The 16,971-nt window shown below is 47.3% G+C and overlaps 1 protein-coding gene across 1 annotated transcript in view; it reads right to left on the reverse strand.

Annotated features, from left to right (window-relative positions):
• The window catches only part of ITGAD (integrin subunit alpha D), a 28,297-nt gene extending 13,884 nt beyond the window's left edge, over nucleotides 1–14,413 (reverse strand). Inside the window, exons 1-12 of the mRNA XM_081819659.1 lie at nucleotides 14,327–14,413; nucleotides 12,401–12,506; nucleotides 10,024–10,127; nucleotides 9,818–9,888; nucleotides 9,583–9,697; nucleotides 6,048–6,178; nucleotides 5,050–5,195; nucleotides 2,487–2,640; nucleotides 2,240–2,390; nucleotides 1,965–2,038; nucleotides 534–663; nucleotides 283–425 (exon numbers count right to left, since the gene is read on the reverse strand). Coding sequence (XP_081675785.1) covers nucleotides 283–425; nucleotides 534–663; nucleotides 1,965–2,038; nucleotides 2,240–2,390; nucleotides 2,487–2,640; nucleotides 5,050–5,195; nucleotides 6,048–6,178; nucleotides 9,583–9,697; nucleotides 9,818–9,888; nucleotides 10,024–10,127; nucleotides 12,401–12,506; nucleotides 14,327–14,357 — 1,356 coding nt within the window. The 5' untranslated portion in view covers nucleotides 14,358–14,413. The remainder of the gene's footprint in view (nucleotides 1–282; nucleotides 426–533; nucleotides 664–1,964; nucleotides 2,039–2,239; nucleotides 2,391–2,486; nucleotides 2,641–5,049; nucleotides 5,196–6,047; nucleotides 6,179–9,582; nucleotides 9,698–9,817; nucleotides 9,889–10,023; nucleotides 10,128–12,400; nucleotides 12,507–14,326) is intronic.
• Nucleotides 14,414–16,971: the final 2,558 nt, after the last annotated feature.

The raw sequence follows: 16,971 nt of genomic DNA on the forward strand, positions 1-16,971 counted from the left end.
GTAGTAATGGGGAGCCCCGATGAGGACAAGGTCAGAGCTGCCATCTCCATCCACATCCACAGTGCAGAGGGAGGCCCCAAAGTAAGAGCCAATCTGCAAGGCAGAGCCTGAAGTCATCCTGCCTGCCCCTGCCAGAGGCACCCCCTTATGGGACAGGACCCACTTCTCCCCAGCCACCAGGACCTTCCCCCCACAGGCTTCCAAACCCCTTCATCTCCTCCCCCTCTGCCCCTGGAGACCCTGCCACCTTCATGTTCCACTTTGGCTTCCTCAACACCCAACCTGAGTCCCTGCAACTTCAGCCTTCGGCCTCCATTGCCCAGATGCCTGGGTGAAGATGACAGCTTTCCCGGTATGTTGATGGCGGGGGGCCCCCAGGATCAGGCTCTGGACCCCCTTCCAAAGAGCCAGCTCAGTGGAGTAACCTGAGGAGGGCAGGCCTCAGCACAAAGGCTTCCTCCCCACCCCTGAGCTCCTGCCCTTCCCAGGCAGCTCATGTCCCACCTGTGCCCCCAGCCACAGCCTTTTCTCACCCAGGTAAGAGTCCCTCATGTCCACATTCTCTTGAGACATGTTGATGAAAGTGCGGCTCATATTTTGGGTGTACAGGAAGGCACCTCCAGACCAGCTGAAGCTCCCCACAGCCCCCAGAACTGGTCCATCCTGGGAGGAAAGGATTCCAGGGCTGAGCAGGCCTGACCCAAAAGAAGACAGCCTATTCCAAAGCAATGCCTGCCACTGACTCTGCTCATTATTTGGCATTCTCTTTCTCCCTCCCCAGTCCTCTTCAGCAACTTCAGTGTCCCTCACTCCTAATGTCTCTCAGCCATCCCCAGTGCCACTGTTCCGGTAAGTCCCAACTGTTCTCATCCACTGCCCTTTCTGCCTCCTAGCTGGCTCCTTTCTGCTCCATCCTCCAGTACCCCAGAGTAGGTTTCCTCAGAACCAACAAACATATAGCCATCACCCTGCTGGCAATCCAACATGGCTCCCTGCCACCAAGCCCCTGAGGATGGAATCTAGGGTCCTCTCCAGTCAAACCTGTGGAGTTACCCTATGTTTAAACACATGAAGCTTTTGACCTGGACACCTCTCTCTTCTCTCTTTCTAAGACTCAACTCCTCTCTCAGGAAGAGTCAACCTCAAACTCACCTCCTCTGTGAGGTCTTCGTTGGCTCCCTCAGGGAGTGATAGGCATTTCCTACTCTGCATACTTTTTTATTGCCTTTCTAAACTTTTGATTATGGATAATTTAGAACATATACAAAAGTAGAAAGAAATGCATAATGAACTCCCAAGTACCCGTGAGCCAGCTTCAGTGATCAATTCATGACCAACCTTGTTTCATTTCTATGTCCCCCCTCCTCACCCCCAAAATTACTTTGAAGCAAATCCCTCTGGATATTTTGAGCACACATTGACTCGCACACAAGTCACACTATATTGTTATTTCTTTTATCTGCATGATCTGGTCTTTCCCATCTTTCCACCCCCCTCTCTCACTCTGCTCCAGCTATGCTGGCCCTTCTATCTCTCTAGTGCAGTAACCATGTTCATGCCTCAAGACCTTTGCACTTGCTTTTTCCTCTACCTGGAGCGATCTCTCCCAGATTTTTCCAGGGCTGGCCTTTTCTCATCATTCAGCCTCAGTTGTCACTCCTCAGGCCTCCTCTGAGCACCTGTCTTGCTCTACCCTAATGCCTAGCACAATCTGAAGATATTTTTTGTTGTTTGTTGTCTCCTCCCACTGGATATGTGCCCTATGAGAGCAGGAGTTGTGGCTATCCTGTTCTCTGCTATGCTCCTACCACCTACATACACTGCCTATATGCCTCTCTCCAAACAGACAGTGACATTGAAGACAGAATCTGCTTTCTTATTTACTTCTGCGTCCCAACTCCCAGCACAGGGTTGGCCCAGGATTGGTGCCTGAGACCTGTTTATCAAGTACGTGTTCCACCCACCATTGTGAGTACTGAACTGAAGCCTTCTTGTGACATCTCATGTTGGAAGGAGCTACTTGTCCTCGACTGGGTTCCTGTGGGGAAACAGGTCATTTAGGCTCTGGGGGCCATGAGACCACAAGGACTCAGAGCAGAAGGAGAAGAATGAATCTGAAGCTCAGGTTCTGGGGCACAATTTTGGGTGAGCTGTGAATAAGGATGGCCTCTCAGAACTTCAGGGAACAACTGGGTCCAGAACCTTTCTATTCCAAGACCCAAGCTCGCCCTGCATTTACCCTCAACTGCAAAGATCTTCTCTTGCAGCTGCTCCTGGATGCTGCTGAGTGCCCCAAAGTTGTCCACCCTGAACACGTGGTCTTGAGAGGGCACTGAGCCAATGGTGTTCAGCTCCTGCCTGGCAGTGGGTTCCTGGAAAGCATTTCCCACCTGTGGCAGAGAGACAGCTGAGGAGGAGCCCACCAGCCTTTCTGCCTGGGTGAGGTTGAGCCTGAGTCTGAGGGTGACATGAGGAAAAGGACATACCCCAATGGCATAGCGAATGATGCCAGCTCTCTCTGCCTGAGGGATGACATCTCTGTACTCCAGGGGGTCTCTGTATTTCTGCCCATCTGTGATGACAATGAGGATCTTCTTGGCACTTTTACGGGCCCCATTCTTACTATGAAATAGTTCTTTCCTGTCAAGGAAGAAAGGGAGATGACTCTCTGTAGATGAAATTGATTCTGGAAAGAAATAATCTGTAGCAGTAGAAGCTCATATGGAGAGATTGGGGAGTCCTGGTACCATCAGACTGTGTCAGCCATGTTTAAAAAAAAATTGCCTCAACCTTTTTTGAAAGTCATGCAATGATTAGTAAGATCAATAATAAAGGTACTCATATTCCTTTTTCTATAATTCCATCTACCATGGAACCTTATTTCCAGGAGGCAGTATGGTTCAGAGTAGGAACTTTACAGTCTGACAGACTTGGACAGTTGCTTTACCTCTTTGAGCCTCTGTTTCTCTCTGTGAAGGTGAGAATAATAATTGTACCATAGCTGTTCTTCAAAGAGGACCCCCAGTGTGCCACACCTGGTTCCCTTCCCATATTGAGTCTGACCTGTGACCAGTTTCAGCAGTAGCATGAAATGGAAGTGACACCATGCCAATTATGGGCCTAAGAAGCCTTGTTAGCTCTTTCATTTTGGGAAGCCCTGAGCCACCATGAGGGAAGTCTATAGCTCAAGACTTCTGTAGCTTCTATAGCTATGGAGAGGAAGGCTCCTCCATCCCAGCTGAACCCAGCCTTCCAGCGAGTCCTGCCCAGGCAGGACCATGTGAATGAATCTCTCATGTTCCAGCTTCTGAAAACAGATGAGTCCCAAATCACGAAAAATATTAATAAAAGAGTTGTTGCTTAAGCCACTAAATTTGGGAGTGGTTTTTTAGGCAACAATAGATAAATGAGATAAATCATAAGAGGTTATTTTGAGGATCAAATGAGGGAAAGCCTTTAAAACAGTGAATGGCCAAAGGTAAGCATTAATTCTGTGGTAGCTATTACAAATGATTAAAAATGTAACTATATGCTCATATAGTTCTATAAATGCAGAATAAACACACACACACACACACACACACACATACTCAACATATAATACTGGAAACAAGCTAAATGTCCAAGATCAGGGAAGGGGTTTAGCAAATCATGATCCACCTGCTTTGTAAGAAAGTACAGAGCCATTTCAAAGGAAAACAGTAAAAGCTGTAGAGAAACATGGCACAGGTTCATGTAGTAGATGAAAAAAAAAGGCAGGACACAACTTGTTTCTGCCCACATTGTGACTATATGAAATATGTCTGAATAAAAACAAGGATGGAAATGGCCCTGTTCTTTGTGGGTGGGATTTGTTTATTCATTGGTTTTTATCCTTTCTTTTTGCTAAAATACTGTGAGGTGGTTGGTAGAGGGACTGTAATATTTTTCCAAAAATCTCCTTAATGTTATTACAATTTTTTATCTTTTTTTGTAATGAAACTTCTAAAAAGAAAAAAACAAAAAACAAACAGTGGCAGAGAAGCCCTGAGATGGCTTTGGTTCTGGGGAGTGGGGAAGCTGCTGTTCTGGGTGAGGGGAGCAGAATGGGTGTTGAGGAGAACCACACCGTCACCCACCACTGGGAGGAGTTCCAAGGGCTAGAAGGGATGCCGCTCCTGTGTGACTTTCAATTCAAGGGACAGAGGCATTCCTCTTGGTTGTCCAGTCCCATGCGGCCAGTGTTCAAGGCAGAAAAGCCACCCAGCAGTAAAGAGGTTACATTTGGCAGGAGCATCCTTTATTCAGCATTTCTCCAGTACCATCCCCAGAGTGGCACCCAGGGGTGCACAGGAAGTTGAAAATCCCAGACAGTTAGCCTATTTCTTTCCCATAAGAACCACATCTTCTGTTCTGGCCCCACCACCTAAGTCATTTCTTTATGGTCGTCCTAGCTGGTCAGGCACATACATGGTAAGCACCCAGTTAATGCAGAGTTCATATGGATGAGGAATGTGGGAAGAGAGGGAAATGAGTGAGGAGAGAGACGCAAAGAAAACACTTGGCAACAATTCCCAAGTCTCTGCCAGGGAGGTAAAACGTGAGTGCACCATTCTCTGGATAAAACACCAACCACTTATCTAGCACTTCTGGTGCAGAAGCATTGCATGCATGTTATCTCCTTTAATTCTTAAAACCAAGTTGTAAGTTTATCCTCACTTAACAGTTTGCTGAGACTTAGAAAGAGTCAGTAAATCCCAGGGTGGCCCAGGTCACCAGCAGGGAGCCAGAATGAGAACTCGGGTATGTCTGAACCAAAGCCCATGTCTCTGGCTTCCCTAGTTGGACTCAGGGTCCAGCCAATCCCAAGCCAGGCAAAGAGGAAACACTGCAGAGGAGTGCTGTCCTATATGAAGAGAACATTCCAGGGAAGTCTCCACCTACAGCCCCTTCACTTCCCTTTTGAGCCCCTTTCCCCAGATTTCCCACAGCCCTGCAGAAGGGCTGTGCAGACCAGCATGAGGAAGTGCTGTGGCAGCTTATCCACATGAGGCAGAAGGGGAAACTTACACCACTGTCAGGATGCCCGTGGCTGTAAATGTCAGGCCATCCAGTTGGACGATGGGATCCACCAGGCTCTGAGGGCTCAAGCTGCTCTGGAATTGGGTGAAGGTGAAGTGGATCTTCAGGTAGTTGGAGTACTGTATCAGGGAGAACTGCAAAGGAGAAGAGGAAGGCCCTGGAGCTCAGGAGTTATTCTTCAATAAACATTTTATTTTGGAATAACTTTGGTTTTAAAAACCACTTTCCATGTGTTCTTGAGGCTAAAACCCAGGGGAAACATGGCCCAAAAAGAAAACTAGAAAATCAAAACCAAATGATGCTTCTTTCAGAGTTTGCAAGGAATAACATTTCCTACCTCAACATTTCTTAAACTTGGACTTTTTTTTTTTTTTAAGATTTTATTTATTTATTCATGAGAGACAGAGGCAGAGGGAGAAGCAGGCTCCCCGCGGAGCAGGGAGCCCGATGCGGGACTCGATCCCAGGACCCTGGGATCATGACCCGAGCCGAAGGCAGACGCTCAACCGACTGAGCCACCCAGGCGTCCCCAAACTTGGACTTTTTAAAAATTTCATTACATGAAATCAACTTGTAGACTATATTTCCTCACTTCTCAAGAATTTCTACATACATATACACTAATTACTGGGAAATAAAATAATAAGATAAATCATGAGTTACATGGAAAATGTAATAAAGAAATCATTAATTATTTGGCCAAGTTACCTTCAGTCTAATTTCACAGCAAAACTACTTTTGCAATCCTTTCAATGCTTCTAAACAGTAAAAAACTGTATTTCCTAGGCCATGTGGGGACATATTAAATGCCATGGGGGAATTTCCTCAGGTCAGGGCTCAAATCAGCCATGCACCAGGACACAAGTATCAGGCACAGGCCCACTGAGCCAACCCCCAGCAACACCAGGCTTCCTCCTAGGTTGGTCTTCCCCAAGGCAGCTGCCACCCCCACCCCACTCCCCAGGCTTCGGGGACCCAGTCTTCACCAGGGTGTTGGTGCCTTCAAACTGTCCCATCACGGCTCTGACAAAGTCTTTCATCTGCTTAAAGTCACTTTTGACAATGCTGCCAGAACCATCAATCAGGAAGACAATGTCCATCTCTTGACTTGGACACTCTGTAGAGAAGGAAGAAGGAATCAGAGATGCGTGTGTGGGTCCCAGCTGTCTGCCAGGGCCCAGAAATCCTTCCGGCTCCACAGAGTTAAGGGGCCATTCTTGGCCTAGGAATCAATTCCCACCCAGTTTCTACACCTTCCTCGGAGGAAGCCCAAATCCATTGCCCAAACTTTAAGAAACAAAACAAATGAGCAAAAAAGAAAGAGAGACAGAGAGACAGAATGAGAGAGACAAAGAAGAGAACAGACTCTTAACCAAAGAGAACAAACTGATGGTTACCAGAGGGGAGGTGGGTGGGGGGATGGGTTAAATAGGTGATGGGGATTAAGGAGTGCACTTGTGAGGAGCACCAAGTGATATATGGAATTGTTGAATCACTATATTGTACACCTGAAACTAATATAACACTGTATGGTAACTATACTGGAATTAAAATTAACACTTAATTTTAAAAGCATTCTAAACTAAAAAAAAAAATCTGTTGACCCCGCACCCCCACACCCACCCTGCAGAGTCCCTTGCTTCCTTCCTTCCACAAGGCCTAGAAAGGGGAGAAAGAAGTAAAGGACAGAGGCCAGATGGGTTCCTCATTCAATTACTCAACAAATATTTGTTGAATACACACTAGGAATGTCATAGAGCACAAGGGGAAGGCAATTTAGAAAGTGATTCAAGTGTGCATTCTGAGCATGCTGGGCTCAAACCCCAGCTCTGCCACCTACTAGTGGTGAATTCAGGCAAGTTATATAACTCCACTGGGCTTCAGTTTTCCCATCTGTAAAATGGGGATAATAATAGTGCCTAACACACGGGGTAGGTTAAAAAGTGTTAATGTGTACACAAAATGCTTAAGACAGGACTGGCCTCCCATAGCTGTGATGGGGATTAGCTGATGTGTTAGCATATCATCACCATGTGCCAGGCATTGTTCCAGGCACAAGAACACACCAGCAGCAGATGCTAAGGTTGCCACCAAGAAGACCTACCCCCTCTCAGGACAGAGGTCCTTATTATCAGCTATAGGGGGTAGCTGTCGATGGCTCCCAGTTGATAACTCAGCAGATGTCTTGCCCAAGATTACAACTCCTGCTCCTGGGGGTGACCTGCATCCAGCCATGTTCCAAGCTCCTCTGGGTTAGCTGAGGGTCTGTTCTGATCCATCACAGTCCACCTTCTTTCTCTGCTCAGTCCTACTTCCTTCATGCTCTCAGAACTATTGCTCCCAAGAGTATTCCTAAATGAGCCTCAGAGTCTATTTCTCAGGAAACCTGGTCTAAGACCATAGCTTGAAAAAAAGATACCACCCCTGCCCTCATGGAGTCCACCATAATGGAAAGTCACACCATACACCCATAAACAAATAAGACACTTCACATTGACGCCAAACTCACATAAGTGCTTGTGGCCTGTGTGAAGGACACAGTTGGTTCTTCCACCAGTGCCTCACATCCTGTGTTGCTCCCATGGTGGTGGGAGATCAGCCTCCACAGACAGTAATGAGGCATGATGCTGAACTGTGGCAGCTGGCCTCCTGCCACTGAAGCAAAAATACTTTCTCCTCGCTCCCCACACCTCCCCCATCCCACCTATGCAACAAGCTGGTGCTTCACCCCTGCTGAGAAGAAATGGAAGGCCACTTCCCTCCCTGCTTTCTTGACCAGGAAGTTCAGCCCCCCACGTGGCAGGCCAAGAAACCCTCACTGCTCCCCTCCTTACCCGATATCCCCCACAGCTGGGTAGCTGAAGGTCCCCATCCCCACATCTTGCACTTGTGCTTACTTTGTTAGCTGCACCACAAAACCACCCCTCATATCCTCTCTCAGGCCACAATGGTGGCAAGTTCCCTCACAATATCATTTCTGTTTCTTGTTCCTTTTACTGTCTCCACTGGGCTTCCAATAGCAGGCACCAGGCTATAGCTGAGCGCCTTCTGAAAAAAAAGACCAAGTCAGTCAGGCAAGGTTGGCTCCAGGTCTCGGCTCTGTCACTTCCTAACAACAGGAACTCAGCTCTCTGAGCCTCAGTTTTCTTGCTTGTAAGATGGGACCATCTTGCCTACCACCCTGAATCTTGTGAGGGTGCAATAAAGATGCACACCAGGCATCAGGCATTGACTGGCACCCAGTCACTTCTACCTCTACTCAAATTTGCTTTGCTTGCACCAGGCTTATGTGTCTGTGTTCCATTTTCATCAGGTATCCCACCTCATGAATCACGGAGACATCTAGGAGAAGAGACTTACCTCCTAGTGCTTAAATGCCACATCCCCTACTCTGGCTGCATAGACATCCCAGATGTCTCCTGGACTCCCACCCTCCACTTTCTCTGTCCCCTCTGTAAACTGTTCTCACAATTTGGGTAGGAGGTGTTTCTGCTGCAACTTCACCTTTGCCTCAAAGCCCACCATGCCTGGCATCATGGCATCTCTAGTCCAAAGCATTGCTCTCAGTCAGCACCTTGAGTGGCCCCTCTGACTTGGAGCCCATTATCTCCTTCTCCTAGTCCAAATACATGGTCCTAGCTAGAAGATCAGTCATAATGGTACTCACATATTATGTGTCAGGCAGAGGTCTAAACACTTTATATATATTAAATCTTTTTTTTAAAAAGATTTTATTTGACAGAGAGAGCACAAGCAGAGGGAGAGAGAGGGAGAAGCAGGCTCCCCGCTGAGCAAGGAGCCCGATGTGGGACTCGATCCCAGGACCCTGGGATCATGACCTGGGCCAAAGGCAGCTGCTTAACAGACTGAGCCACCCAGGCGTCCCTATATATTAAATCTTTTAATCCTCGTAACCACCTTGATTATTAAGACCCAGTTTACCAATGAGGAAATTAAAGCCCAGGGAATGAAGTCACTTGCCCCAAGGACACAGAAGACAAACATATTCAGACTAACCCTCCGAGAGATGCTGCTCAGTGTCTCTGGCACCATTCTCTGTAGAAGGTATCAGTGCTGGCAAAATTGTGCATCACATTTTCCATGGCCCTACCATTTTCTCCCCTTAGAAGTTCAGCAGGGAATGATCCAGAACAGCCTCCCTCTTGGATCCTTGGAACTATCATCCTCACCACATTTTCACCACCCAAGGCCTTTCCTCTGAAAGCCCCAAAAGCCTCCCTGCACATGTTGACCACTGTGAGACCCTCATGCCTCCTGCAGCCAGCACTCTGAGGCTCCCTTCTGCTCCATCAGAACTTTCTCCCCTTGACCAGTTTAGAGTTCCTGCTGTGAGCTGCCCTCCCTGCCAGGCCAGACCATGCTCCCAGACCTTCTTGGGCTTGCAGAGGCCTCTGGGAAAGGGCCATGGGCACATGAAGCCAAGACGACGGTCTCATGCTCTGCCCACTCTTCAGCACCAGCATGTACTCACATAGAATTGCTGTCTCTATAGGGACCTACCTGGCAGGGCAGCAGGCATGGTCCAAATGGTCTGCAGGTGGGAGCCCAACAGGAGGCAGAAGCCTTCTGCATACATATTCTCCCCACAGGTTCTGTGCATGGTGGGGCCACAGGCCTAAAGGCAGAGTCCTGTGTGAGCAAGGGGTCACCCCTCCATACTCTTCTCCTCCAGCCCCAGCCTCCCCTGGCCCCTGCTCCTCCCCTTGTCACCCTCCTATGACCCAGGGAAACTTACCAGCAGCCAGGAGTCATTGGTGGAGGCTGCCAGGGACAGGCCCAGGGACATGTTCACGGCCTCTGGGGGTGCTGAGAGGGCAGATACACATGATTACATTCATGGGCACACTCCCATTTGGGGGGAGAGTCAGGGCTAGAGGCCAAGGAAGGGGCACTGCAGTAGAGGAGGATTGAGGGCCACAATTCCTGGGTGCAGTCACTCACTGTGCAGTGGTATGGGTTGACATAGGCCAGTGGCAGCCACACAGTCGTACATCTGTCCTGTTCGGTTGACCGCCACCACCTCCAGGGGGGCTCCCACCACGACTCTGAAGGCGCAAGCATGACATACAATTGCAGGAGGGGTAAGGGCAGAGGGTGCTTCGGGTGAGGAAGTATCACTGTGTAGCAGGGAAGTGAGACTTTGAGAGGGAAGCTCTTGGCATTTGCCACTCATGAGGCTTCAAATAACGGGGCCTGAGTTTAACCCACATGTGCTGAAGGACCATGCTGGACTTTTTCTTTGTTTGTGGGTGTGTATACATAAATAAATGTGTATTTATATACAAAATGGTTTGAGTGGGTTGCTTTTTTTAGCATTCACCAAAAATAAAACTATTCAAAGCAAAACAGCATTTCCCAACCATGGGCAAGTGCGTTTTGTTTTGGGGGTGCCATTATTCTGAGCCACCCAAGAAATAGATCACCTCAAGTTAAATGGAAAAATCTGCTAAAGCCACAAATTATCAAGACAAATAGATGATTCTGTAATTAATTGAATTTGAATTACAATTCAATTTGAATTACAATGACAATTTGAAGCAGCAGTATCAGAATCCATACCAAAATCTATAGTCACATAAGTGCAACAATTTTTGCAAAACTCCTTGAAAGGAGAGAATTTTTAAATTTTGAATAAAAGTAATATCTACCAAAAACCTCTCCACTCAAGTAACTAAACAAATGTTTGTGTCTTTTAATTAATTAGCCAAGCAAGCCTTGTTAAATTAGTATTTAAAGATTCTTTCTAGAAATCTATCCCTTTATGGAAAGCTGAAATCCCTGTCTGAGAATTGCTGATGGAAACCTAAATAGATGGTAGAGACATAGAAGTCTGGTACCTGCTGACCTAAAAGGGTGAAAATATCTTAAACCATTGATCTGCATGCTTTTCTTTACCCCATCCATCCCTTACACATAGGCTTAGTCTTTTTGGTATTTAGATTATGATTCAGCAAAAACCAGGAAAAACAATAACTTTGTAGCAATCAGAATGTCATCCAGTATATATTATTTACTTTATTGGAAATACTGGGGAACAGTGGTTAATCAATAGTTATACATATATGTATCTTCTGAATAGGGCCTGAGCACAAACTAATGGTGATAAAAGTGAAGCAGTGACTACCTTTGGATTTGTTGGGTTTTGCATCATTGGGAAGAGCCCAAGGGAACCCAGGGGAGGGGGGCTGAAGATGTTCTACACCTTGATCTAGGCAGCAGTTACCTGGCTATACACATATGAAAAATTCATTGAGTTGGACCTTTCAAGTTTGTGCACTTCAGTTTACAAGCTCTGTATTTCAAAACAAAGAAAGAAAGAAAAAACAAAACTCTGGCACCTGGCACTTGCTTCCATGTCCCAGCCTGCCAGCTGGGTGAGGAGGGGAGATGGATGTGCATGTAGAACTCAGTGACCTCAAGATGTTACTTCTTGGCCAGCTGAATCTTCCCGTATTCTCAGGCTCATTGCCAATCCACCCCCTCTGTGAAGCCTTCCTGGAATTCCCTCCTGGGTTTGATCTCTCCCTTCCTATGCCTCCCAGACTTTGGTTATGTTTGCATCACATGGTAACTTCAATATTTTGGGTCCCTGTCACTGGGACCTGAAAATGTGAGCTTCTGGAGGCAAGGTGAGGTACATAATTTGCCGGTCCCAGAGTGAAATAAAAATGTGGGGCCTCTTGTTCACGGAAAAAGTTTTTTTCCTTTTTTTTTTTTCCTTTGGCAGTACTCCTCTCTACCTGTCCTGGTATTTCCTGTTTGCTCTTTAGTGTTGCATTCCCTCAGGCACAGGGACATTCACCGGACCAGTGCAAACCCTCATAGGACTGGGCGAACTGTGTGCCTCAGCCAACCCTGACCTTGCTCAGTTCATGCCAGGAGCTGAGGGTGGCAGCTGAGAAACATTCCCCAGAAGGCTGGGCTGCATGTGAGCCAAGGCTCCAAGCCCCCAGCACATCTCCACTGTCCCATCAATTTTACTTACAAAACACACATGCTAAGATTAAATTATTAATAATTTCAAGAGGAAGACTGCAAAACATTACTCCAAGCGCAAGGGTGACCATACTGGTCACATGTACTGGTCACCGAGAACAGATTCAAGACCTCCCTCCTGAAGCACTGTCTTGTCCAGAGTTTGTGGTCCTCCCTGGGATTGTGAATAGTTAGTAGTAAGGGTGCCAGGGGCCTTGGAGGAGTGATGGACAGGCTTCTTGCCCATGCTGCCCTTCCTCCAAGACACCTCTTGAGCATGCCATATTCAGCCATTTGCCTGCAGGTTGAAGGGACAGAGGTGGGGGGGGGGGGCATGGCCTACCTAGATCTGCCAAACTGGGCCACGCTCTGTCCAAAGCTAGCTCCATCCTCTTGAAAGATCATGGGCTCCTCCACATCCAAGTTGAATCCATGATAAGAAGTCAGGACTGAGGAATATGGAGAGAGCAGCGGGGTAGGAGGAACAGTCAGAAAAGCCTCATCTCCTCTGGACCTCTGACTTCTTGGGATCTTGATGCCCACCCCAATCCAGCTCGTGTGCCAAAAAGAAGGGTATTCTCTTTTTCTTTGTTTCCTGATTTGCCATCTGTGTGATTCCTGTCTCTCTCCCTCCATCAGAAATAATCAAACCACAATATAAAGAGCGACAATCCAGAAAAATGCCCCCTTAAGGTCATTTCAAAGGATATCCACAATCTGAAATTAGGCCTGTCACCTCCTGGTCTGTTAGATCAGGTGTGTCCCCTAAAGATAAAGTGACCACACAATTTATTTTCTAAACTGAGCCCTTCTGAGAGTGAAAGGGGCACCATTAATAATTACACCAAGGTCATTGGGACTGGCCCAGGTTGGCCAGGGCATATAGTCACCCTTCTTAAAGACTGTCCTGCTCCATCTTTTCATTATACAAAGACCCTAAGGTTCAGATTAGGGAACAGACTGAGAATTTTATGATTATTTGTAATTTTATGTTTCCCATGTCCCCCTCCATTGGTGCTAGACTCTAAGACGGCAAGGACTGCAACTGTCTTGCATGGTGCCTGGTACAGTGCCCGGCCCTTAGCAGATGACTAATTACTATTTGTTGACTGGGCCAGAACTGCATAGCAAGTCACTGGTGCAGCCAGGATTCCAACCCACTCTCTTGACCCTTGACATTCTCCTCTCTGGTGACTAAGTTCAAAAACCTCAGGGGAAGACCCCCTACATTTCAAGGGCTTTTTCCAAGACCTTCACTCCCAAATAGCATCTTTTCTCCCCATTTCTACTAGAATTCCCAGTGTCTGGATTGAGGAGTCAACTCCAACCCCCAAACTAAGGAAATTCTAAGGAGGTAAAGCATCAGGCCAGGAGGTAACAGGCAGGGTCCCGACATCTGAACCCTAGGGTTCTAAGGAAAAGGCCAGGTGTTGAAGGTGCTACAACCCTACAATGGCCACATGCAAGGGAGCTTCACATACTACATCTTCCTTTCAAAGAATGACTCTGTTTCTGAGTCTGAAAATAGGCTCTATGACCTGACAAGTAGGAGGGTGCCAAGTGTCTCAGACTCAAATGCCTCAGAGGCCAGGCAGGTGACATCAGTGACTGAAGTGGGTAAGTGTGAGCACCAGGGAATTACGGGCACTTAGAGTTTGTGGCCCTTTTAAAGGAAGTAGCCATTACCAAGCTCTAGTGTTCAGAGCTCCGGAACTTCCCATTTCTCAGGAGAAGCTGACAGTCTGGGCTTCTGTGTGGAATCTGATTTTTAACTGACACATACATAAGTGATTTCAAATGACACGCGAATGTGGTCCTGATACAGTTTTCAATTTCTGGACTATTCTCTTGGCAGCAGTGGGACAGCATACCTGAAATCAAGACTTGAGGGACATGTGGGACCAGGTGATATCCAACACTTCCCCTCCCTAGTGACTCCTATGGCTTTCCCCCTGGGGCCCTGGGGCAGACTCCTGTCCCCTGTACCACACACACACCAGGACCCCCACAAGAAGAATCATGGAGAGGGAGCTCATCCTCCACCCAAGCATAGCCTACAAGTCCATCTTCTCTCATCTTTGCTCAGGTTATGACCCTCCCCTGATTCCAGGCCATTCCTCCTTCCACACAAGACTCTAAACACAAGGGCCCTCCCCTGTTCTCAGCTTCTCCAGAGAGCTATATGAGCTAACCACCATCCCCAATCTGCCCTACCAGACAGAGATGCACCCCCTCCAGGCTTCTCCCAGCCCTGAGGGCCTCCACTCACCACCCAGGAGGAGCATAATTCCAAAAGCCATCACTGAGCATGCATTGAAGGAGAAGTGAAGAGCTGAGCAGTAGAGCACTGAAGGGCACTCAGTGCCCTGGGGGAAAGTTAAAATACTGACTCAGGGCCTTGAAGTAACAGAAGGAGGGGCACAGTCAGGAAGTTCTTGGTTAATCATAGAACAGAGGCAGGGGCAGGAGGCCAAAGATGCCCTTGGGGAAAATCCCCCATACTCTCCCACAATCACCACCTCTGTAGATCTGGCTTCCTTTTTCATGGCCAGGCTTTCCCAGAAGACCACTCTCCCCCAGCCCATGAGACCCAGCTGGTACCCAGGGTGACTTGGGACCCCTCTGGGGCCTCAGAAACCAGGCTGCATATAAGTGGAAGGGATGAAGCAGATTGCTGCAGAGGCCCGACTGCATGAATGTGAGCCTGGAGAAGGCAGAACTCCACTTCAGATAGAAGTGTTGGGGGGACGGGAGTAGATAAGTGAGAGTGTTGTTTTAAAAAGTAGACTCCGACTCTGCATTGCCTTCTGGCTTTTACAGTCCTCCAATTCCCGGTCTTAAATTCTCTCTGGTAAAATAGCCAGTGGGTTTCTATTTTCCTGACAGAGAAATTACATAATTACTCAAGGACACACAGCAGGAAGTGGCAGATTGGGATTCAAACCTAACTGCATCAGATTATGGAGTGTCCGCTCTCTGCTACCTCCTAAGAGCTGCTTGATAGCTGGTTTAGAACCTCTGAGAGAAAGGAGACTCATCTGGCCCGAGTTTTCTTTAACTCCTATTTCAAAAAATGAAAAATGTCTTTGTACCCATTAAAAGCAAATAACTTTAAATGCAAAATGAGGCAGGAGGAAAAGATGACAGAGGAGTAGGGGACCCTATTCCAACCGGTCCCCAGAATTGAGCTGGATATCTACCAGATCACTCTGAACACCCACGAAATCAGCCTGAGATATAAGAAGATATATCTGGATCTTTACAAACAGAATATTGCAGGCGATTGGTTTCAAGGTATGAGGCTGGGAGCTGTGATTCTGGTGGCACATATCCAAAGAAAAATGGAAGGGGGAGGGAGCTGAGCAGTCGGGATCCTACACCGCCAGTGAGCGATAGTCTCCCACACTGGGGATGGGGCACAGACTTGGAGACCAGTAGCGACTGGGAAAGTACTTTAGGGCAGCCCCCCAGACTGAAACCCAGAGCAGCTGGGATGTGCATGCGAAATGCGGGCAGCTGGTGGTTTTAGAAGCACAAAGGGCCGAGACGTGCCTGACCGGGAGGCAAGGACTGGAAGTGCTGCTGAGGGTGCACAACCCAGGATGCTGCAGTTTATAGCAGCACAGACAGAAAAGAAGATAGTGTGGCCTGGAGAGCTCACTGAAGAACAGACTGCAATCTCTCTGCTCTGAGGCAGAGGGTGGGAAATGATCTCTTCTGCTCTGACTCTCAGAAGAGACTCAGAGCTGCCAGGGAAAGCTGCCAGAGAACAAAAGCCCCCAAAAACTGGTTCCCACAGAGACCATCCCCCACCACAGGGGGCAGGGCATCTCTGCCCAAACAGGATTGCCTGAGTAACAGCATGGCAGGCTCATGAAAGAAATTGAAGAAGACACAAAAAGATGGAAAAATATTCCATGCTCATGGATCGGAAGATGTCTGTGTTACCCAGAGCAATCTATACCTTCAATGCCATCCCATTCAAAATTCCAATGACATTTTTCAAAGTGCTGGAACAAATAATCCTAAGATGTGTATTGAATCAGAAAAGACCCGAATCACCAAGGAAATGGTGAAAAAGAAAAACCAACCTGGGGGCATCACGTTGTCTGATTTCAAGCTGTATTACAAAGCTGTGATCACCAAGACAGCATGGTACTGGCACAAAAACAGACATATAGACCAATGGAGCAGAATAGAGAACCCAGATATCAACCCTCAACACTATGGTCAAATAATCTTCGACAAAGCAGGAAAAAATATGCAATGGAAAAAAGACAGTCTCTTCAATAAATGCTGCGGGGAATATTGGTCAGCCACATGCAGAAGAATGAAACTCAACCATTCTCTAACACCATTCACAAAGATAAACTCAAAGTTTATCTCAGTCCATCAAAATCCTAGAGAAGAACATACGCAGTAACCTCTTTGACATTGGCCACAGTAACTTCTTTTAAGATACATCTCCAAAAGCTAGTGAAACAAAAGCAAAAATGAAAATTTGGGAACTCATCAAGATAAAAAGCTTCTGCACAGCAAAGGAAATAGTCAGCAAAACAAAGAGGCAACCCACAGAATGGGAGAAGATATTTGCAAATGACATGACAGATAAAGGGCCGGTATCCAAGATCTATAAAGACCTTCTCAAACTCAACACCCAAAAAACAAATAATCAAGTCAAAAATTGGGGGGCGCCTGGGTGGCTCAGTTGGTTAAGTGGCTGCCTTCGGCTCAGGTCATGATCCTGGAGTCCCAGGATCGAGTCCCGCATCGGGCTCCCTGCTCGGCAGGGAGTCTGCTTCTCCCTCTGACCCTCCTCCCTCTCATGCTCTCTGTCTCTCATTCTCTCTCTCTCAAATAAATAAATAAAATCTTAAAAAAAAATTGGGCAGAAGATATGAACACACACTTCTC

This window comes from Leptonychotes weddellii, chromosome 5 (genome assembly GCF_054177405.1).
Source record: "Leptonychotes weddellii isolate Sample4059 chromosome 5, ASM5417740v2, whole genome shotgun sequence".
Lineage (NCBI taxonomy): Eukaryota > Metazoa > Chordata > Mammalia > Carnivora > Phocidae > Leptonychotes > Leptonychotes weddellii.